Raw genomic sequence first — 24,232 nt, 5'->3', positions numbered from 1 at the left:
GGTTCTGTCAACCTTGCACTGGTTACCTATAAAGCATCGCATTAACTTTAAGATCTTGCTTATTACCTATAAAGCCCTACATGGTCTAGCGCCGCAGTATTTGAATAAACTTCTATTGTATTACAGACCTCCACGTACATTACGCTCTCAGGCGTCCTGTCAGTTGGTAATACCTAGAATTTCAAAATCAAGTGCAGGTGGTAGATCCTTTTCTTATCTAGCGCCTAAACTTTGGAATATTCTTCCCTGCACGGTCCGGGAAGCAGACACACTCTGTCAGTTTAAATCTAGACTAAAGACTCATCTTTTTAATCTTGCATACACTACACCTCCATAATATTAATCCTCAGAGGATTTAGGCTGCATTTTTTAGATCAACCGGAACCAGGAACACATCCAACAACAAATGATTTACTTGTTGCATCAAAGAGTGCAGAACAGTACTCTACTCTCAGCCAGTCTTGTCTCTTTGTTCCAAGGTTACCGCAGGATGCAGTTCATGCCCAGACCTGATGGCAGAGCGGAGAATGGGAAGCGGTGACCTGACAAGAGTTAAGAGGATAGAGCTGGATAAAGGACGCGACAACTTTGTTCTTCCTACAACATTTCAAATGCTATTAGATTGTTAATGATAATCTTAAATCCTTAATTTTTATATTTTTATTAAGCCTTGTTGTGCAAGCACTGTTGAGCTTGTGCAGAGCAGCAGCTTCTGCCAGAGGGGAACTGGAATCCCCTGGTTGGGCCTGGGTTCCCCTGAGTTTTTTTTCTCTATGGGAGTTTTGGGTTCCTCACCACCGTTTGCATATTTGCCTGGCCGGGGGGGCTTCTTTAGAATTCATACTTGTATTAAATGTGTCTCATGTACAGCTGCTTTGTAACAATGAAAATTGTAAAAAGCGCTATATAAATAAAGTTGAGTTGAGTTGAGTCTGACGCAGAGATGTCAGCCATGCTTGCTCGGGCCGCCGGGAGCCTCGGGTTGCAGTGCCTTCCCTCCAGCACTTACGTCTGGACTCCTGGAACCTGTATACGGAGCGCAATGGCAACCGTGCTCCGCCCCAGTACCTTTTTTCCCGGAAGTGCATGAAGACCTCAAGAAGACCTGGAATCCCCACTTTCGGCGTGTTCACGGCCAACGAACTCGGTCGCCCTGACCCGAGAACGCTTCTCAGGTTCCTCAGCCCAAAACGTGAATGAATGGGCACGCCATCTTCTTTTTATACATGTATTTATTGGCATGCCATACCATTTGCACCAAGTTCAGTGGCCTTTAAAAGTACAATCAGAGATGATAGGTTCTCAAGTTCAAACCCCATTCTGTCAGTTTGACACAACGTCCCTACATCAGGGAACTGAGGTTACACAAGTAACCAAGATGTTTTGTAGACAGCGTTTGTCTTTTACGCCTAAACCTCTTAACTCATGCTTGTCTGCTGAGTGACGCAATGAGCTAGACGCTTCAACTCGTGATGAGTGAAGATCTGTGAATAGACTGCTACCGGAGTAATGCGTTACAAAAGTAATGTATTAGAGTAAGTAATTACTTTTTACTTTAATGCAGGAGTGTAAGACATAAGCCTTTTTCATGCTTCCAGGTTTTTGCCTTCCACATCGTTCATGCAGGGTAAATGATGTTCCGGTTACAGCAGTGTCCAAGACTAACAACAGTGTCTGGATTAAATGTTTTCATATAAATAATGTAAACGAGCTTAATAAGTTATTACCGCCTCTTGAAAGTTAATAATTTAAAAATACCTCTCAGATAAGATGGGGCTCTAGTACTAATGTTTTTAAACTGTTTACAGGACAGCAACCTGCGACAGGTACTTTCCGATTTTATCTTATGAACTGCATATAAAAATCCAGTGATGATGTTCTCTGTCTCATTTTATTCTTTATGTCTGTCTGGTTTGGTGCTGCAAATAAACGTTTCAGTAATGGCAGAATGCTGGAAAGACATCACCCAATCTCTTCCGTCAGACTCGCATCAAACTTTCTGTGTCAGAAAATGCCAGTGCTTTTGACATTATCTAAAATATATTAATAATGAAAAATATACAATAACAGACGTTTTACTCACGGGTGCATTGGATCATTGCCATGCATTATGTTTGTGTGTTCTATTATGTCTGCTCTGTGTTACTGTGATATGGGAGTAAATAAAGTTTTAATGGCCGTGCATTGAAGATCCTTGGAAGTAAACGCCGACCGCTTTGATTGGATAGCAATCTGCGTAGTTGGAGCCTTCTGTGAATTTAGTTACATTAGGTTACACATTAGCACCATATAGTTTTCGCAGGGCATTAGTATTATCTGGCGACCTCCTGTGATTTATAAATTACCTCCCCACTTCAGTATTTCATGTGACGCATTCGCACTGGATGATTTTACTCAAATTTACTGACTTATTTCCTGGATGAGATGGCAAGGCTTTGCATATGGTTTTTATAGCGTATACTTGTTTTCTGTAGAATGATATATGACCGTACCTATCAGCATTTGAGACAACTGATCCCGAACTGTACAAAAGATCACCGCAATCGCGGGTCTCAAATGATATGAGAGCTTCCATGATAAAAAAAAAAAACGAGAGACTCCTAGTATTTATGGATATTACCCAGCAGCCGAAATAATACCAAAACACTTCAAAGCATCCTCCATTATTCGCAAAAGGTGTGTAAACCTTGAAAAATTATATTTGAGCCCACCAAATCACAGAGATGGTGATTCGCACAGGCTTAATGATCTGCCCGCTGCTACAAGATCTGCAGATTCTGTAGCCATCTTTAAGAAACATCTGAAAACACATCTCTTCCGTCAACATCTGAATGATCTGTTCTGACTCTATTTTCTTCTCTTCAAAAAAAAAAAATGTATGAATGAATGAATGGTTCTGTATACTGTGTTAGGATATATGAGACTAGTCTTCTTTTTTGATTGCACTTATGCTTTTGTTGTACTTATGCTGTCCCGATTGCTTCCATTGCCTAACCCACCTCTAAGTCGCTTTGGATAAAAGCGTCTGCTAAATGACTAAAAGTAAAAAATGTAAATGCTTAAGATCACAGACAACCTCTGCAATTAACTCGCCATTGACGAGTTCTCGTCATTTAAAAAAAAAGTTCCCCGCAAAAGACGAGTTATTACGGCAATCTGTGTTTGTGCTGTTATAAAATTGGTGGCGCTGTTACACACCTTTGGAAAAAGTACAGAAGCTCTGAACCTTGAACGTATATCCTTGATCTGTTTTTAAGGATTGTTCTGAGTGTAATCTGGGTGGAGTGTCATTCATCTCCCTCTGGCTGATGGAACTTTGTATTTTGTATTGTAAAGCGGCATGAGTTCAGTCTATGAGCTTAAGGTCTGAGGCTATTGACCCCCCGGTTCGCTGAAAACCCTAGCGTCAGCTATTTTGAAAATGCAGTTGTGGGGAATGGAGACACGGGTTGCGGGTTTTCGGGCTACTTTCCTAATGTACTGCCGCCTAATTGTTTATTTATATTCTAAGGATAAATGTTAATTGATGAGATTCTTAATGTGTATTCATACTCCGATGAATACCTGGCAACTCCAGGACCGTTTTTAGAAGAGTGGGGAACGAGCGTCTGACAGGCCGGCTACAGTACAGGGAGGGACGCGGGAGCTGAGCTCAACCAAAGAGGAAAATATAATGGTGGTATTAGACAATGCATCCGAATTATGCTTTTACCAATGTTTCATAAGGTGCATGTCACGTTGCACAATGAAAGAAATCACTCTTGAGTGTACAACAGTTGATTCTTCCGGCTGTCAAATATTACGTTTGAACAGCGCTATATGCAGGCTAAAACAACTGAAACTTTGACATGCTTGTACACATTATATATTTCTTTGTTCGGTTCTAGTTGTTCCAAACCTATATCAATTTCTTTGTTCAGTTGAACACAAAGATATTTGGTAGAATCTCAGCAACTGAAAATTCTTTGGCATATTGACCACCATAGCAGAAAAAAATATAATGGTAGTCAAAATGTGACCCAGAATGTTTTCTTTCCTAAATCTTCCCCAAAATCTATCAACAGAACAAAAATATATACAATACCTAGGAAACCATTCAGATAAGTAAATATAGTAATAGAAACGTCTTTTGGCAGTTGTGACACCGGGAAATAATTGGACTAGATTTCATTCCTTTTGGATGGGTTTTGAGGGGTCATTGGGCTGCTTTCAGGACGCTAGTTAGCAAGATCCCTGTGACCAGCAGCAATGATAAGGTAAACTAACGTTTACATGATGACTAGCTAGAATTCTAAATAATCTAGTTCAGTGATAGGATGGGACTATTTTGTACTAACTAGTATTGTTTTGTATTTATTTTTGTATAGCCTAGTTAATTCAAGAAATCAGCAGTCTAATAAAGAGGTTGATTGGCAAAAAGTATTTTGTAAATACAAAGACATTTTTTAGAATGTTAAGTTCTACTTCTGTACTTATTTTGGAGAAAGTAACTCAAAAGTAATACAGGAGTCATGTACTGAAGTACAATTCTGTGACAGTAATATTGTAAGGTAAGGGATTACTTTAAAATAACCGTAACAAGTAATTTGTAATCTATTACAGTTTGGAAGTAACTTGCACCACACTGTCAGCGTGAAACAAGAGTCAACACACATTAAAGAAGTACCGCCGCGGAGACGGCAACAGCGGAAGGATCATTCTGGCTGAGTACCTACTGTACCTTGATCTGGTCAAACAACTGAAAATCAAGTCAAGAATCTTGGTGTGCTTCTCGAGTCGGACTTAGTTTCAGTAGTCATGTTAAAGCAGTAAATAATTCTAAAAAATCTATAAACTAAATACTACCATTTCAAAAACATTTCAAAGTAAGAGAATTTCAAAGTACTTAAATTAATTAACTAAATGGCCTAGGACCTAAATACATTGCAGATATGCTCAATGAATATAAATCTTACAGACCACTTAGATCACTAGGATCAAGTCAGTTATACATGCCAAGGGTTCACTCTAGACAAGAGAAATCCGCTTTTATGCCGCCCGCAGCTTCCAGAAGAGATCAGATGTGCTAAAACATTTAGCCACATTTAAAGCAATTTGAATTACCATTGTGTATGAAATGTATTATACAAATAAACATGCCTTGCCTTGACTATTAATTTATTGATGTTTATTCAATCAATTTGTTGAATCCAACATTGTTGAATCAAGTCCAACTTTTTTGTTTGCTTTTGTTATAAAAATAAAATGATTTTGCACAAAACATTTTCCTCAAGGTCCTTTTAGGGTTAATTAAACATTTATAGAATCACAACATCAACATGCAACAATCCAATTGTACACAACTGTAAGCACTGTTTTACCTGCCATGGTACCGTGACTTTTTTGCTCTCTGGCCAAAGATGAAGAGTGTGCGCTTGGATACTTCTGTGTCAGAGAGATCCGCCTTGAGTCGCCCCTGGTTTCTCTCAGCTAATGGACAACCAGATAAACAATGATGAGCGGTAAAACGGCCAGTCACATGACCAGACCCATCACATCCTGGAGTAGGACACTTTCTGTTGAAAAAAACTCCACTTCATTAATTTGTAGTAGTATATAATTTATTTATAATATTGAATTGTGTATTGAATGCATTGTATGCAAAAGTCCCTTGTCAAAATAACCTGTGGTGGAAGCTGTATTTTGAGGTGTTGCGAGGCTGAGGAAGGCTTTTACAGGACATGGAGGAGAAGTTTGGTTGTTGGACTGTCAGGTTCTCCCTGGGACCTAAATGGTGTATAATACTCTGAAGTGACAGAGTATTTCTTACATGAGCACATACGTGTCAGTGAAATGATACTGGATGATGAGTTTAGGCTCTCACCATCTTTCCGGGCACTCGGCTGGGAAGGTGGGTGTTTAAGGGGGTGTCCTGTGCTTTCAGACCAGCCAACTGGGTGGATGTCCGGATGGTCAGAATCCATCCACTCGTCATACAAATGGCTCCACCCATCAAAATGAATCTAAGTACAAAAGATTTTAATACCCTAAATATACTTTATATTACGACAAAAGAAGTAAACTTTTCTTCATGAAATCTCGAGCAAACAGCTAGTATCAAGAGAAGTTTAAAGCTTCTTTTCTCACTCAAAATTGGCATGATCTGGTATATTAGTTGTTATACTTATAATAATATAGCTGCAAGTGGCATAAAGCAAATATTTTTGTACATCACTGATAATTACGGCTGTAGCGATAATTCGTATTACGATATATCGCGATGCAAAAAATGTTACGATGCGCATTGTAGAGAGATTGGGATTTTTTACGATATGTTCAATTCTATTCGTTTAGCTGTCAAGATGCTACCTACTCTGCGCCTGCATGTCACGTGTGCTTATCTCACATATGCGATAGAGAGAGAAGTCTCTTGTAGAATAGCAAGACACAATCTGTGACTACAAGTGGTTTACAAAGCGTCATATTTTCCTTCACAATCGCCGTTAAAACACAGCAAACGTGAAGCGTGACTGCAGGTGAAACTCATTGCAATGGCAGAACAAATGTTTTTTATTGCCAATGTTAATTTATCCGGCTAACGGAGCTGATGCATAAGGTGATATGCAACATAAAGTAAGCCAAAAGAAACCAGCGCTGTTCCGATCTGTAAATTAAAAGATCGAATGATATGCTATAAAAAAAGTTTGTGATTGGCATTATTGAAGAAATGTAATACAGTTTATGTAATATGTCTTTTTCTCATTCATTACCGTCTCAAGCAAAGACAGTAAATAGCACTTGAGCGTGAGCTCTGTCAGAGCGTTTCATTGGTTGAATGTACCGAATGAACACGCCCTTCACTGAACAAACGAGTTAATTGAGCCAAATGAGACTGAATGAACTGGTACATGTTGTTCATGGTCTAAAATTCTCTGTGTTACAGCAATGCATATCCAGTAGTTACTTAATATTTCTTTAAATAAAGGTAATCACCTGGTTTAATTTAATTCCAAGGTGAAGTAAATTATGTTGTAACACTCAAATCTTTGTATGGAACAAAAAATAGACTAACACTATGATAAATGGGGATGACTAAAACTAAATTGCATTTAGAATTTGCAGTCAAATTTGACACTGATCTTAATTCTAATTTCAGCTAAGCCTTAAAATGTTAAAATTCTTTATTAAGTTGTATTTGCAACAAAAACAGTTTGAAATTAAATGTTATTTGAATTTCAATTTTGTTCAAAAAATCGAGATGTGTATCGTGAACCCAGAATCTAGATATGTACCAAATTGTGAGCGGAGTGTATCACTACACCCCTACTGATAACCAATAAAAAACATAGGTAAAAAGGTTTAAATTATAATACAGTTGTTCATCAGTTACTTTCTGCTTAGAATTATAAGCTTCTATCTTGAAAAATGTTAATTGAAGTAAGTTAGTTTCAACAAACACAAACAAATTAATATTAATTTGTCTTAAAGGATGCATGAATTAAAATCACAATTTTAACCCAAGCTTTCGTTATATAAGAGGGAACCGTATTCACATGAACATCATGTAAGTGTTAGAACTGAAACACCCTTGTTACTGAGATGACATCTGTTATTGACAACAGGCCCATTGAACGGCAGGTTCTGGAATTCACCTATAGGTTGAACACCGCCTACACATGTGAGATGGTGGTCTAGTGGGTTAAACCACTGAACTGGTAAATCAAAGGTTGCTGGTTCGATCCCAGCAGCCACCACCAGTGTGTCCTTGAGCAAGACACTTTACTTCATGTTGCTCCAGGGGGATTGTCCCTGTAATAAGTGCACTGTAAGTCACTTTGGATAAAAGCGTCTGCCAAATGACTAAATTAAATTAAATTAAATTACACAGAAAAATATCAACGACTACTTTTCTAGCCCCGCCCACTGATTCGCGCATGTCAATTCTAATTTACACAGGTGGCGCGGAACCAGATAGAGCGAGCAAGCATTACACAAACATGCAGTTAAAGATAGCTTAATATTGTGCCATCCCTGGTTGTTGAAGAATACAGTCGATGCATAACCCTCCTTCGGATTCCGACATTAGTAATGCGTGTTTAAAGTTATCTTAACTAAATTTCTCAGAGGACTCCTTCGTGATTACTACGCAAACAGCTATCCAATCAAAGCGGTGGTTGGTTACTTACAAAGTCGATGCGGCATGCCCATTAAAACAGAGCGATACTTCTTGATTTCTGATGTTTTGAATGTAAAAATCACTCTAAATCATAACCTCATACAGCAGTATAAAACAATAAACAAACAGCTCATAAGACCTTTAAAACATTCAATTAATGTTGTAATAATGTGTTGACATGCACAAAAAGTTACATTTAATGATTTCTGCGACATTAATTACATATTTAACTGATTTTTCTTGTTCAAGGCCGTGCCAAATATTTTGTCAAGTGCAGATGTTGCTTTCTATCTAGAGATAAGTATGGCTGAAATAACATGATAATGTTTATTGTTGTATTCGGGCTGTCGCGGTGAAAGAATTCCCCGTGCAGTGATAGTGTGGCTCAATAGCGCGGTATGCAATATTACTGCATTCATCCGGATATTGGTGCCAAATAAAATAATAATAATAAAAAAGGGGCTATGTTGTTGGGCTGTTATTATGTAGCATATATTGTTTTGTACTGACAAAGACCACTGGTGTAAAACAAATAAAATATTTATGTATTTATTGGTAAATGTAGTACAACAACGAGCAAATGGAAACGCAAGGTAGGCCCAAAGTATTTTTACCTTTATGAAAGAAAAGACTTATCCCGTGGTCAGACTAAACTTTGAGCATGCAAAATTTGTTCGGATGGTACTGCAAAAATGGGCAGAAGGGATGCCTCCATCTTTTACATTTCTGTACCTAGATGTCACATTGTGATGTTTCAATCTTTGGTTTCATGAATTCAGTTCACCAAACTTTACAAACTCTTTAACTTAGCTACGCAGCGAAATATCTTCTGATGGGCTTGCATTTCGGGTCTGTCGCATGCATATTAACGGAAGTCAATGGAGCAAAAAGCAAGTGTAACTGGGGCCTTAAGACCAACTTGATTATGATAAAAATAAGATAAATATAAATTGTCAAACTAAAATATATAAACAGAAATTGTTTAGGCCTATTACAATTTACAAATTACAATCATACAAATTGGTCTTATTGAAGTAAAAAAAAGTATTTGTGCAACTATAACATTATGCTGTTCACACTAGACATGTAGCGACACAATAGGAATTAGAAAGACAGCAATACACAACGATTCATCCATCCATCCATTTTCTACCGCTTATCCGAACTACCTCGGGTACACAACGATTCATTATAGAAAATTGTTTTGCCTCCTGTCACTTCTCGTGTATATGCGGCGAAAGAAAAAGGAATAAAAATTGCACTGGATATTTCAATACTGTTGTTATGAAGCAGAGAAACAGGGAAGAGCTGGATCCAAATGCAGTAAAGTCTATTTATTCCATAAAACAGGGAAAATCCAAAAGAGCACAGACTGAACACAAGGAATACACTCTGAAACAAACATAACAGTAAGCAATAACGGACAAGGAACAAAGGAAACACAAGGGCTATATATACACAGGGGAAGCGAGCTAAAAAGACGATAAACTACAAAACGAGACAGGAAACAGGAACTAAGAAACACAAACTAAAAGTCCACAAGACACTAAACATGTAACATGTAACAGAGCCCCTCTCCTAAGGAGTTGCTTCCAGACTGATAGATCCAACTATGAGATATGGCTTGTAGATCTTATAGATCTAAACTTTGAGTCCAGTTTCACTAGATCTCTCTCCGTCAGGAACAAATTACACCTGGAGATATCAACTCCGTTGTGAGTCAATCCTTTAACCCAACCACCATGGAGATATAGAGCTGAAGGGAAGAACAGCAGGCAGGAGACGAAGTGATGTTAAATAGACAGACAAATGATTTATTGAATAATCTCAGTTGTGTGTTGATGCTCAGTCAAGCTCTGCCAAACTTCGTCTGACTAGAAACAGATTCAATATGTGTTTTTAACATTCAAGATTAAAGTATCAAAACATTGTCTCATGACATTATTATGAACCTTGAGATGGAGACCAAAGGATACTCATATCAGCATAAGACACAATACAACTCCCAACGAGGTAAAACAACAGGAAAGTAAGGAGCAAATAATATGAATAGAAGTGAATAATAAAATAAAGGAATGAATACATATGATGAATATTGTAATAAATGGGATAAATGAAATAGAATAATAAAATGAAATAAACAAGAAGCAAGTGTATGTTTCTATCCAGATCTATCAAGACCGAGGTGGAACGGCGGGCCAGGCCCGTGTAGTGGCAGAGGGCCTGGAAACCAGGACAGAGTCGGTGGCGGGGCAGCAGAGCCCCAGGGCAGAGCCGGTGGAGGGGTGAAAGGGCACCAGGGCCTAGCCAAGCCTGCGCAGGCAGGGCTGGGAGCCAGGGAGGAGTCGGCAACCGGCACCTTGCAGAGATGGCCAGCCCACCTCTACTAGCCTCAAGGACGCGCACCCCTGGGGGATTACGGTATCTGTTTCCCTGCCTGATTCATCTCTCTATCAGATGCTTTAATCCATTGCAATTCAAAGTGCGTTTTTTTTTAGCGTGTTTGTGTTTCCTGGGAACCAACCCATGACCTTAGTGCTGCTTGCACCTAGTAATTCTACTCTTCAATTAATGAAGTAGTTTTGAATACCTTAATTCTGTAAGTGTCCACCTCTTGAACTGTAGCTACACGGATGAGCCCTGGACATCTTTTATCCACTGCCTCCAATTTCATCTGCACCTGGAAGCCATGAGGAGGACGCTACACAAACACAAAGCAGGTATGGCCATTTAGCCTCAATTAAGTTTTACTCTAGGATAGTCTCTTAATTAAACTATCTTTGTTCATCAAGTAAAAAAACTTGCTATGATTTTATACAGATATTGGTTTCGTTTAGTGATGTTCATGTCATGATAAACTATACATGTAAACTATATTGGCTTATTACTGTATGTGCCTTTTGTTGAGTAAAATATGTAACAGACCACTACAAATGATTCAGGGGCAACTGCAGTTGAGCCTGTCTCTTCCAAATATCTCTCCCAGGAGAATCCATCAGGGTCAGGGTAATCTAATAGGGGACAATTATTTTCAGCAAGTGTTGTATAAAATACAGTTATACTTGAGTAAATACAGCACATGGGAAAAATTCTGAAGCAATTAGTACCTGAGATAATGTAACTAGGTTTGGGATGTCAAAAAACACACCCAAATTACACATAGAAATTGCCGTCCTATTCTATGCTATATATGATAGGGATAATCCAATGCTAATTGTGCATTAAAGGACTGCGGAGGTTGGTTGCCTCCACAAAGTGCATCAAAATTCTTAAACGAGTTCATCTTAGCAAATAATTAAAATAGGCGGCAGTTTAATTAAGCAGAGAATTTGTAAGTGTATTTGGCGTGCAATCCAGGAAGAAGGCACTGGGGTCGGTGTCCTTCCCCGGACCCAGAGCATTCTCCCCTTTGTCAGGGGCGAGGGCTGTGATCTCAGTGTTTGGTCGAGCCCGTAGCGCTTCCCCCCGTAAATAGAGGGTTTAAAAGTGAGAAGTCAGGGTGGAGGAGGGATAATGCAAAATGTGACAGCGGTGAGACGATTTGACGATTTGGTGAGACGATTTTTATAGGGTTTGCTCTAGGTTTGGAATGGACGAGAGACATAATGGCTGGCAGCTGCATAACTATTTGCATGTTTTTCTCCCAAACTTTGTTAATCAAACATAATTTAAATTGTCTGAGCCGATGGCCTTGTGGTCAGTGCTCTGATATGTGGCGCGGCCGCGCTCCGGGTGCCATGAGTTCAAGTCCCGGCTCGAGGTCCAATCCTGTCCCCCTTCTATCCATTACTTCGCTTCCTGTCCTCTCTCCCACCGAACTGTATCAATTAAGGCAAAAAGGCCCAAAATGAAAAAAATGTATCCTTAAATGCACAACTAGCCATAGCTTATCCTGCTTATACCATTCATGACCATGCATAACACCAATTATACCATCATTTGTCAGGTTAAATACAATCTGAAGCTGTTATTGATGTTTACAGTGGAATTGACATTTTTTTTGTCAGTTACGACTCAAAAGTTGCTTTGCTAAATTAAAAAATGTAAAAAATGTCTGTGTGATATAATTACATTATAGGCAGCGCATTCATTTCAAACAATGATCAAACTGACTGGAACTTGAATGCACACCTTCCAGCCAATCAAAATCAGGTATTTAGACAGACCATGGTATAAAAAAAAAACGTATTAACTACCACCACCAGAGAAAGAGAGACCAGAGACGTGTGTGTGTGATACGTCCTCATTTAGATATAAAACTAAATGTATATTGACTACTTTGTGCATCCTGCAGTCTTTGGCAGACTTAATCAGACAGACTGTCACCTTGTGGAGGTGTGAGAGGGAGGCCCCTTTCATGACACCAGCCAATGGGATGAATATAAGGACTGTGAGCATCACACCTGAAATGAAGAAGAAACTGAACAACCTGGAAGTCTTTAATAAAGGCAATGGCAAGGACAAAGCTTACCTGAGAAGTTGTTGTAACTTACCAGTAGTCATAAGTGTCATCCCAGTTATCAAAATGAACCAGAAATCGGATGCCTACTTTGTCTGTTACTGTGGCAACACAGATTAGAGAAGGATTCATGCGGTCGACTGCCTCTAACTTCATCCCCACCTCAAATCCACAATAAGTTTCTGTCTGTATGATGACAAAAAAAGGTCTTTGCCAGTAGCTGCAATGAATGTTAAATCTTACAGGTGATTTTATCCAAAGTAGGCACTGTGCTGTTTTCTCTGGAATTTAAACCACACCTTGATGAATTTGTTATGTTTCGCCTGTTATGACTTACTTTGATTGTGCTAAAGAACAACTCCTTTGGGGCAGTCTGTGATCTGGTGATTTTAAGATAGTTAGACCAAGAAAACTCTTCCTCTTTACATCCTGCAAGGAAAAAGTACATAAGAATATATAGTGCATAACAAGAATATACAGTAAAACAGTCTCTCAGCACACAACTCCTACAAACAGTTAAATACTATTTCTGAACCATAGATTTTTTTTTATGCTGCAGTGTACAAGTTTGGGCTTCTTTGTCTTTGTTTTTATTTTTATCCCTTATCTAATACAATTTAATAAACATGAAATGTACATGGTCAGAATCATCAGGCATCTTTAAGGTATATGCAATATTTCAAACAATTTATATTTAGCAGACACTTTTATCAAAAAGTGACTTAAAATTGTTAAGTAACCAACAAAGCTATTCATCGAAAGGAGGTTATAGTATAATGAGTGTTTCATATTAATTATACTGCACTGTATTTGTATTATATTCTACAATAGAAAGACTGTAAGACCAAAATAATGGTCAAATTGCAAGATTGTGAACATTTACTAGAATAGAAATGTATTATTATTGTAACACATTGTCTCAAGTGGATTATTCATGTTTTTAAATTTAAAGTAGGCATGTTCAAATGTAGAAAAGTATATACTTGACTTGATATTTTAAAAAACATCATATTAGATATTAGAATCAGAACTGAACAGAATCTGTTTTACAATTCACCTTTTGGAGTATATAACTTGTGTCCTGTGCTTTCACACCATCCAGCAGGGTGAATATCAGGGCAATTGGAATTAACCCAGAAGTCATGGGAGTCAGAATAGCCATCAAAATGAAGACGTAATCTAAAGCCACAAACCTAGAAACAATTATATATAAAAAATGACCATCAACGTAATTTAAATTTTAAAACAAAATGTGAAATGTGCTTAAAATGTAATAAGAAGTCATACAGCACCTCAGCCACTGTAAGGGCGAAATACATTGAAGGATGCTGCGGGTCGATGCCCTCCAACTTCATACCCTGTCTGAAGTTGTTTTTAAAAATGGGAACCCTCTGAGTCTAGACAGTTGATATATAATCACATTAAAAAAGAAGGCAACTTTTAAATCTATAATTCAAATACTACAGTCAAATTTACCCTTCATTAAAATTATTTTTGTGATATAATAAAGCATCACAGCTACATCGAAAATGTTATTAAATGAATGATCCATTCATAGATATACTTGATGCTCTGTCAGTAGCTGACACTACAGAGAAAAACTGTCCAGATTGCATTGACAAAGTGCCTCGAGGTTACCTTTATACTAGAGGAAAAAAGGAAAAGCAAGCATCCAGCATATTTTCCTGTATCTCCTCCAACTCCTCGACAAATTTTGACAGCTCGTTTAACCAACTTATTCAGTTGTCATTAAGATGGATGTGCTACTTAAGCTGCGCGGCTTGTGTCATCAACACAAAGCAAAAGGGTGAGTCAGTTCAATATTGTGAACCGGTTTATGGAATATAGAGGAACAGGACATTTGTATCATGAATGTGCAAAAATAAGATACTCAAACCACCTTCAATAAACTAATTTTCCAGCAGATCCAATACTCCAACAACTGCTTAGCCAAATACAAGAAAATATAACATCACACAGTCTTTCTTGTGCAGTTTCATTCTTGCATCATACATGTTCAGTTTATGTGCAGTGACAAATTCATGTGTGTTTGATGTGATTTCAACCGCTGACAAACATGAAGAATTAAGCCGAAAACGTAAGCCAAAAGAGAGTGCAACTGTGTTGCACGGTGTACCTACTAAAGTGGCCGGTCAGGGTATACTGTCGAAATGTATAGTACAGTATATAGCTTGTCATTTCTTTCAAAAAAAGACTCTGGATTAAACTGTAGTTACGTGCTTTACTGAAAACTCTGGAATAAAATTACATGCATACCATTCGCTGGCTCTACTACTAGCTCACCCTTACGTGGTACTCTCACGCCCTCTAGTGGCAACATATAACCCGAGCCAGGCTTCGGTTACACAGCAAAAATGGCTACACACCAAGATCCCCACATACCTTATATACACAGTTCACAGTCTTTGCATTGTTTCATGGACTAATACTGTAGTGGTTTGCAGCTTTCATAGTTTCGACAGCTATCAACTAAGTCTATGAATGGGAATGTATAAGATGTATGCATGGTTTCCTGAATACAGAATAATGAAAAAAAAGAGTGTGGAGACTGATACACACTCCCTCATGCTCCTTCCCTATTTAGGGAACCGGGGTTACAATTGCAACTGAAACCTTACATTTTGCAACAAATGTTTACTTTCTGTTGTGAAGTAAAGTGGTCAAACCTCTTGGAAGAGTCGGACTGGAGCAGCCATAGCTTTCTGTTCTTCTAGATACTGTGGCCACGACAATGATTCAAGTTTAGTCTCTGCTGTACCTAGAGAATGACCATGTTATAATCACATACACAATATACCCTGCTTAAGAACTACAGTATCTGCTGTGTAACACATAACTGCATGCAGGTCCATAAATAAACTGTTTATATATACACATTCATGGCAAGTGTGAAGATTTCTTACTAGCTAGTAGGATGTATTTTGCAATGTATGATTGTATATTAACGAAACATTATTTATTTTCGCTATTGTCTGGTTTGTCTAATCAAACAGCACATAGCAGCCACCTGCCGCAAAATCATCAATTTGTTACTTAGGTCTTATAGCTTAATGCTTACTATAAATGAAAATGTAAATATTCCACTGCAATACAATTTAATATTTAACCGTCTGATTTCATTATTGGACTTTCAATAGAATCTCTCACTTTGTTTACATCTTCAAGGGTCAGATATTGTGAATGAAAGCATGTATTATTTCTAAAAGGATACCTTCCAACTTGGCAAGACTCTCAGATTTGGCTCTTGACAAGTGTCAATGTTTTATATAGTTATGTCACCTTATGTGTGCACAGTGCAAGTGTGTGAAATCTTTTGTCTATTAAAGTGATAGAATTAAATTTTTTGGGTCAACTCTCATCATCTACTCACACTCTTGTCATTTTAAACTTGTATGACTGTCTTTCTTCCACAGAACACAAAAGAAGATATTCTGAAGAATGTTGTTAACCGAACAACTCCAGCACCCGATAGAGTGGAGCTATTCGGATATCAACTTTCTCGAAAATATCTAATTTTGTGTTCTGCGAAAGAAAGACAGTCATGCAGGTTTGGAATGACAAGAGGTTGATTAGATGATGACAGAATTTTCTTTATGGGGTAAACAATATAAAAGAGACTTTATAATAGTCTCATAAAAAATACAGTAACCTACCTTTATTTGATCTGCCATCAGTCTCAAATTTCTCCTCCTTGAATTACAAAAGTGTTTTTAAAGTGGTAATACATGAAGTGAATGTAATTGTATCAAATCATCAACCACAATGTTTATTGGTGATGTAAAAAAAAAATCCCACCATTGTTTCATTATCTGAGTCTTCTTCCGAAAGGCTGTTGTATTCCCTCCTCTTCCTATTCTTTATGGGCTTCAAAATGTCATGTTCATTAAAGGTCAGCAGAGCAGTCGCAATGCTCTCAACACTTGCAGGACTAAAGCAAAGAAAGAGACATTTCAGTTCAATTTCACAAGATTTTGGTGCCGGTTAACTTTGATGGCAGATTCGGCAGACTCATTCCCGTTCATATAACGCTATAGAGTTGTTTTGGCTTAAAACACCCTTACTTGCCGGCCAAAAACCCTCCTTTTCCCATTCAGTGTAATACGACCAGAAATTAGTCTGCTGAACGGGGCCATCTTGTGCAACTAGCGAATTAGAGTACCTCTAGAACCAATGCATACTGTAATTATTCATAGACAGATCAAATGTACAATTTAGCAACTGAATTACTAGAAGCTGTACGATTATTTCCGGAAAAAGCGAGCTGCTAGAGGCAGGCAGGGGGGACGGAACTACAGCACGAGCAGTCGAGAACATAGTACATCATCACATTAATCCCTTCGCATTTTTTACATTATGCACGTATTCGCCGATTGCCAAAAAAACACAGACATATGACTTTTGCTGGGTTCACACCAATCACAAACAATCGCATTCCACGGTATTTAATGCTTGGGTGAAAAGTTAGTTATTTTCACGTGAGTGACACGATCTGACAAATATTTGAACCTTCGCGGAAGATGAGATTAAGGCGCGTTCGCAACAATCGAGCCGCCCGATTCGCATCATTCCCATTGCTTGCAGCGAGTTTGCGTCTATGCACTGACTTTGTATGTAATTTACACGAATCGCTTAATTAGTGTTTGGTGTAAACGCTGCATTAGTTTGAATTACCGCCTGCAGTTAATGTCCGGCATCTTGTAGGACTTGGACCGCGCAATTTATCAGTTTCAAACGATCTCAAAATCCAGCATTATATCCACCGTTTATATAACATCCATCACTGAAATGCTGTGAACAAACAAACACACCTCAACTTCTCTCACCATCGCAACAGTAATGAGTTGCAGTTGCAGGCCCACAGCACCGCCAATTTTGACACAGTGAAGCAAATTTTGATAATTGGGTCTTCTTATTTTTCCTTGGCGAGTGGGCAGGCTATTTCTTTCACCGCTTCTCTCACTTGCATTTTGATCTGTAAACCCTCACTTCCAAATTAATCTTGTTAACCACCATATTTAATTTAAAATCGTTTATATATCCCTCTATGGCATTTAAATGCTCTTCAACGAAAATGTCTCCAAAATGCACCAAAAACATATTCGGACAAGGTTTTCACACTGACAGCTGCAATCGTAACTCCGCTTGTCTGCTTGTCCGAGGTAGCAACAGTATATAGGGGGGCGGGGCTTACCCATGGGTCAATTAACTGATCGGCTATGCTATGCAGATATACAGTTGTATACGGTCATGCAACACGGCTTTGTCATTTTTTTTCTGGCAAATCTATTCAGATAATCCCTGTTGAAAAAAACAGCATATGCTGGTTAGGTAGGTTTTGAAAATGGTAGCTGGTTTAAGCTGGTCATTTGCTGGTTTAAGCTGGTCATGTGCTGGTTGAGGACCAGCTTAATCCAGCTCAGGTCCAGCTACAGTGCTTCAAAACCTACCTAACCACCATATGCTGTTTTTTTCAACCATTATGTGATACTTGGATGGCTACAACAGATAAGGAAACCTCTTATTTACTTTTCAGACATTGGCTCCTTGCGTAGTTCGTCTGGGTAACTTGGCTCCTTGCGTAGTTCCTCAGGGTAGCTTCCTTTTACTGTTATCCCGCATTTCCTATGAACCAGACTGTCTTGGACTTCCATATGTGCCCTCTGTAGTCTATCTGCCACTGCAGAAGCAGTTGACATGCCATTTCCATCAGCTGAGATATCTGTAATTACAATTTGTTTTGAAAATAATAAACTTATTCAACCTGACAAATTTGACATACAGTCACGATTTAAATATTAAAAGCTCTGGATGGCCTGTATCAAATATCTATCCAGGAAAACACCATTAAGCCAAATTAGACAATACAACCGTATTGGTGCATTTAAATAATTACCTGATTCTTTAACTTGTTTGAGTATTAAATTTGCTGATTTTGTCTGAGATTCTTTAGTGGTCTGGTTAGAAGAGATGGTTTTCCCTTCACTAAACACTTCCAGTGATGCACTCTCATTAACACAAAACTGCAACGAGTAGAAACGTTTTTTGTTAAGTATGCAATGATAATACAAAAAATAATACAGTAAATAATACACATTCTGTAAAGTATTCATCAAATTAAGCAGATTTTTCTCAAAGATCTCGTAATACTGTTATGCAAATGTATAAAATAACTTGTTGATCCTAAAAACAACAGAATAATGTCTAAAGGACACATTTCTCACTTTTAACTTGCTTGCCGGCAGTATGGCCATTCTCTCCTTCCAGCCAAGAACATGCACAATGGTCCCTCCAACCGGAGCAGTCAGTGATGCAGCATCTAGTTCACTGATTCCACTGATTCCTTTAATAGTCATGCCTGCATTTTGAGGCAACTCAGCTTTTTTTAAAGGATGAGCAAAGGCTATGGGGGAAAAGCCAAAAGGTTTCTCTCTGGTAAATACAATTTACTGAAAGGTTTTTGTTTGGGCAAATAAAATGTACTGAGCCTAAGCACTGAAATGTTTGGAATCAAATCTAATATTCTTTTAAAATAAAAATTCGAAATAAAAATTATTTCATGGATAAGATCAGCTGAAAGTAAGAGTCATTCGTTCTATTAAAATAAGCACCTGGTAACACAATTGTTGTAGTCTCCTGCACTTTCTGCTGGTGAGAATTGTTATCTGGCATGTGAGAGACATTGCTTTCAGATGATGCAGCTGCAATATTTGGCAGAATATCCATGTCCTCTTTGGCACTCATGACAACACTCCACTCAGTACCGCTGACAACTAAGAAACTGAGTACATCATGATAACACAGGAGTCAATTAAATTGAAAGGTTGATCTTACATGGATTGGTATTAGTTGTTTGTATGGAAAACTAATATATGCAGCACAATGATATGAATAGTTAAAAATAATAATAACAAATAAAATGCCAGCGTTCAAAGATTTGGTGTGAGAGCCACATTTTAAAGCTCACTCTGACCTAATAATAGATTAAGCTTGACTGCACTAGCATTTTGCACCAATCACATTGCTTCCCTTTCTGACTGAGGTCAAGCCAAGCATGGTTAAAAAATACAGTAAATGGAGTTGTGCAGGGATATTGTATTTTTGAATGCCAACCCAGAAGTTTGTGCCGCACTGGTTCCCTCGACCGAAAGGCTATGCATTTTACCCATGTGCTGCAAAAAATAAGATATAAAGGTTTATAATGTTAACACGTTTTGTCTATCGAAATATTATAAAAAAATTGATGCAACATTTGATATTTTTGAGCCTAAATAAAATCGGCAGAAGAAAAAAGCTAACATGAGGCTATAGACAGACTACACTTTGGTCGCTCAATATAAACGTCACCAACACCAATCTTCCGACAATTTTTTCAAACTTTATTATAAAAGTGTTTATAACTAGGGATTTTTAAGGTCTTACTTTGGTTTATTATTGAGGTTTCAACAACAAATTCATTGTACAAACACTATTATTTCATAATAATTGGTAGTTACTGTGCATTCAGACCACCGCCCTCAACAGTGTCAAAGTAGCCGGAAGGCATTCATTTTCAATGTGAGCCGGCGGCTACAATAAGCTCTTTCCACCAATTCTTGTGGTTAGTCTGCACAAGATCAACAATCTTGTTTGCTTTGCGGCCCCTTTAAATACAAGATAAGATTTCTATCTACGTCAGAGCGTCAGCGCGCCCAAGACTGTTTCTACAGCGTTGTTGGCAGGGCGGCCAGAGCGATTTTTGACGCTTTCAACAGCGGCTATCTGAACGCAAAGTTATTCTTACCTTATTTCTTGACTGACTATCAAATGGTATTAAGGATTAGAGATTTTTACATAATCTGAAAGATGAAGAAATAAACTTCCTATTGATATTTGGTTTGTTAGGATAGGGCAGTATCTGGCGGAACAACAACTTTTTAAAAAGCTGGAATCTGAGGGTGCAAAAAAAGCAAAATATTGAGAAAGTCGCCATCCAGTCACAAAAATTAACTTTTTATACATTTTCAGTCAGAAATGTATACAACTTTTTCATGGAACATGATCTTTACTTAATATCCTAATGATTTTGGGCATAAAAGAAAAACAGTCAATTTTACCCCTACAAAGTATTTCTTGCGATTACAAAAAATGTTCCCATGCTACTTAAGACTGGTTTTGTTGTCCAGGGTCACGTATATATGAAATAAAAAAGCCTTCCTATTTACACTTAGATAAACTAAACTTAGCTGTGTACACGTAGTTGGCTTTTTGAGACATGTTTTTATTGCACTTATGCTATTTTGTTGGGGACTATATGTACTGACGTAAATCCGTGGCGGTTCGCGAATCGGACTTGAGACGACTCGTTGGTGTGATTCAGAGTCGACTCCCTTTTTTCCAAGCCAATAACTTTCACCTTTGGATTTACATCTCAAAAGACTGCTTACCTTCAAACATGGCAACATTATGCATTATGCGTTAAATATAATATTCCTGATATCATGTTATGTACTCTTTGAGTAATTACTCAGTGAATGAATTCCTATCCACGTTTTTAGAGATTTATGCCAATGTTGCATTATTTGTGGGATTTATAAGCAATGACGTGTAACATCCCCATTAAAGGAAGAAGTCGCATTTAGCAACCGCTTTTTTAAGACACAATAAGGCTTTAAAAAGTTGGAGCAGGTTATAACCAGAGTGTTTCATGTCATAGATTAAAACTTGAAAATATTTTCAGGTTTTGTTAACCACAGATCTTATTTCAGGCGATTTACCAAAACCCATTCAATTAACCTTAAGACTTTTGGGAGATGGAACCGAAAGGGCAAAAATAGTAACTCGCTTCTGGGGTTTGCATAGAATAATTCCTAATCTCTGAAGTACTCTATGTAGTAGTCACTTGACAAATTGTTTTCCCAGTGCTTGAAGTGGGCCGGCCCGGTATGCACCGGTAGCCTATGCTACAGTATCTCTATTTTAATCGTTGGCGTACCTTCACTTTTTCTTGCGTACCGACACTTCTTACATGTTGCTGGTACTTTGCCACCCCAAGTCAAAGTGTCATTGTATGGGGGACAAATAGTATCTCCCTAAAGGAATGGGGCACTTTTGCTGCGTTCCATGGGATTTCAGATATTCCCACCTCAAACCCGGAAATAAATGTCTGAAAAGCCATTCGAAGTCTGACACGGGACCTCTGAACTCGTGTCAGATCCATCAACCCTGACCTGACAGAGAGACGTGACATTTTATGTCACGCCCAAAATGAGTGAGATTAGCGAGAAAACCTTAAAAACATTGTGTGATAGGCATTAAGGTCGAAGGCAGAACATTTACACACAAGCACTAAAGCACAAGTTTAAATCCCTTTTTTTATCCAGGATGTTTCTCTCCAAGCAGTGTTTAAAGTTTTAATTATAATATTAATAAGCACTGCTTTGAAAAGACCCAAAAAGTACAAAGACAATTAAATTCAGAAATCCTCGGTTTAAAATTGTGCTTTAGAATGCTCCTGCATTTTCGTTGATTGGATAACAAATGTCTAGTCTCTCTTTGCATTTGCACTGAGAAGGGGGAGTCCGCAGACCTGGAGCATGCAGTTTTGCGCCCCTGGCAGTTTTACGCCCCATGCCGTTTTAGGACCCTGTGGTTCCTTATTTCTCCACTAGGGGTTCGCTGTTCATTATGAACCACCAGAACAGACCTAACAGATAACTTTGTCGTCAATCGCGAGTTAGAGGTATGGTAAATAATCGTTTTTCTTACTAAGAAATGGTCCAACATGCATCGTTTTTTGACGATTAATTGATATTTTTATGAATTAATCTAAACATCTTAACATATATATATTGGTGAGTGTAATTTAAACTCAAAGACAATACAATTAATACTTATTGGCGACCAGGTCAATGTTGTGTCTGGATCAACCTTAGCTAACCACGTGTATGCCAACTCGATATCTCTTACTCATTTTCATTTTCATATTCATTTTCTTTATAATTTATTCTCATTTTGTCTCCGTAGTCAATGCGAGATGGCCTGTCCTGGTAAAATATTCTTCTGGCCCTGTTAACTTGCATTGCATTCTATATTATATATAAACTATTTCAGTTTAGCTGCACACATACTCAAGTTTTTCATAAAAAAATCAATAATTGAGCACCAACAACCACAAACATGTTCAAACTCAAATTGAAACATAAGTCCCATATGGATCATGATTTGAGTTGTTAAAGAGATGATCCAATTATCTATTGTACATACAATATACCTCTTTGATATTTCCCATTAAATATTTTAACTTTATGATCTGATGTATGAGCACCTTATGTGGGTTTTATCACGTTTGTGATTGTTACTGCTCAATTAATTGTGTATCTTGTTTTCTTAATATTAGTTGTTGGCTGGCTATTTAGGCCTATTATATTGTTGATCATTGATCTCGTTTGTAATAATACTTGGAAATAATTAAAAAAATATATGAAATGATCATGCAGTTGTACTGTTTTCTTATTTCAAAAAGTTTTAGAAAAATAAATCTCTCTGAGCTTGTACTAATTATACAGCAGGGGCGTGAAGCTGCCGGGCGTAAAACTGCCGGGCGTAAAACTGCCTGGGGGCGCAAAACTGCATGCTCCAGGTCTGCAGACTCCCCATATAGTTTGCACTTGAGTACATTGCTGTAAATGTCTTTACAGAACTAACACTGAACCTGATATGCCCCCTAGCGTCCATGGAAAAGGCATATTATGTTAGCTTTTTACTTCTGGTGATTGTATTCAGGGGTTAAAAATAGCAAATGTTGTGTTAATTTGTAAATATTATCGTGATAGACAGGTCCTTTGTTAATCACAGATCTTGTTTTTTGCGATTTTGTAAAAGCCCACTGGGGAAAATCGTTACCGATATACCGATGTATAGATTAAAAAAAGATTGTGTTGTTGATGATGGATGTTAATTATACTTACCCATAAACTGGCTTTAGACGAATAGGAAATGAAAATGAGGGTAAACACATAAACCGATGGTGATAATGATGCGTATCCATACATTTATGAAGACGCTGGTGATGATGCACAATCCATAAACACATGGTGATAGTGCCGGAGCTCATCCCTTTCCCCCATCTACCTAAATAAAGCAAAATAAAATGGCGGATCCCAATTTCTTGTGCTATATACACTGCAAAACAGGCGAACCATCTATGTAATTATTTAATTCCGCTTCTAAAGACTATTTAAATGACTGACTTTTTACAAGGGACCTATAATTTCGATACAATTTGGCGGGTAAAACGAATGGATGTAGAAACGGGTGATGTTGAAGCCAATTTTTAATTACAAGACATCCACAGCCTATGTGAAAAAACACGATAAATGCGGTCAATCTACAACGAATCAAAAACACAAATAAATATTTGTTTATAGCGATCTATAACGTTCTGTCATGAAATGTGTATAAAGTGAAGGTGAACAGATAATAAATTTATTCTCACCAGCCCTGTTCCTGCTGGGGTGAAATGTGGTCTGCGCATGCGTGTGGAATTCCTATGACGTATGTAACAGTACTTGATAGTGGAACAAGATTGTAATTTCCTTATAAATGAGACAAATAAAGAT

The 24,232-nt window shown here is 37.9% G+C and overlaps 1 protein-coding gene across 8 annotated transcripts in view; it reads right to left on the bottom strand.

Annotated features, from left to right (window-relative positions):
- l3mbtl1 (L3MBTL histone methyl-lysine binding protein 1) overlaps positions 1-24,232 on the bottom strand; it is a 40,148-nt gene extending 15,916 nt beyond the window's left edge. For 2 of the 8 annotated variants that reach the window (XM_056733766.1, XM_056733771.1), the window contains exons 1-18: positions 23,582-24,060; positions 19,244-19,413; positions 18,857-19,035; positions 18,529-18,655; positions 18,162-18,354; positions 16,431-16,563; positions 16,289-16,325; positions 15,302-15,393; positions 13,907-14,011; positions 13,672-13,807; positions 12,952-13,043; positions 12,649-12,800; positions 12,482-12,558; positions 11,081-11,166; positions 10,746-10,856; positions 5,864-6,002; positions 5,664-5,766; positions 5,361-5,555 (exon numbers count right to left, since the gene is read on the bottom strand). In XM_056733766.1, the coding sequence (XP_056589744.1) occupies positions 5,361-5,555; positions 5,664-5,766; positions 5,864-6,002; positions 10,746-10,856; positions 11,081-11,166; positions 12,482-12,558; positions 12,649-12,800; positions 12,952-13,043; positions 13,672-13,807; positions 13,907-14,011; positions 15,302-15,393; positions 16,289-16,325; positions 16,431-16,563; positions 18,162-18,354; positions 18,529-18,655; positions 18,857-19,035; positions 19,244-19,413; positions 23,582-23,727 (2,273 nt within the window). In that variant the 5' untranslated portion in view covers positions 23,728-24,060. Of the gene's footprint in view, positions 1-5,360; positions 5,556-5,663; positions 5,767-5,863; positions 6,003-10,745; positions 10,857-11,080; positions 11,167-12,481; positions 12,559-12,648; positions 12,801-12,951; positions 13,044-13,671; positions 13,808-13,906; positions 14,012-15,301; positions 15,394-16,288; positions 16,326-16,430; positions 16,564-18,161; positions 18,355-18,528; positions 18,656-18,856; positions 19,036-19,243; positions 19,414-19,745; positions 19,805-23,581; positions 24,061-24,108 lie in introns of those variants that run through there. The other 6 variants (XM_056733764.1, XM_056733769.1, XM_056733768.1 and 3 more) reach the window with 5 other exon arrangements.

Source organism: Triplophysa dalaica, chromosome 20 (assembly GCF_015846415.1).
Source record: "Triplophysa dalaica isolate WHDGS20190420 chromosome 20, ASM1584641v1, whole genome shotgun sequence".
Taxonomy (NCBI): domain Eukaryota; kingdom Metazoa; phylum Chordata; class Actinopteri; order Cypriniformes; family Nemacheilidae; genus Triplophysa; species Triplophysa dalaica.
This window is presented reverse-complemented; position numbering and strand designations above follow the sequence as displayed.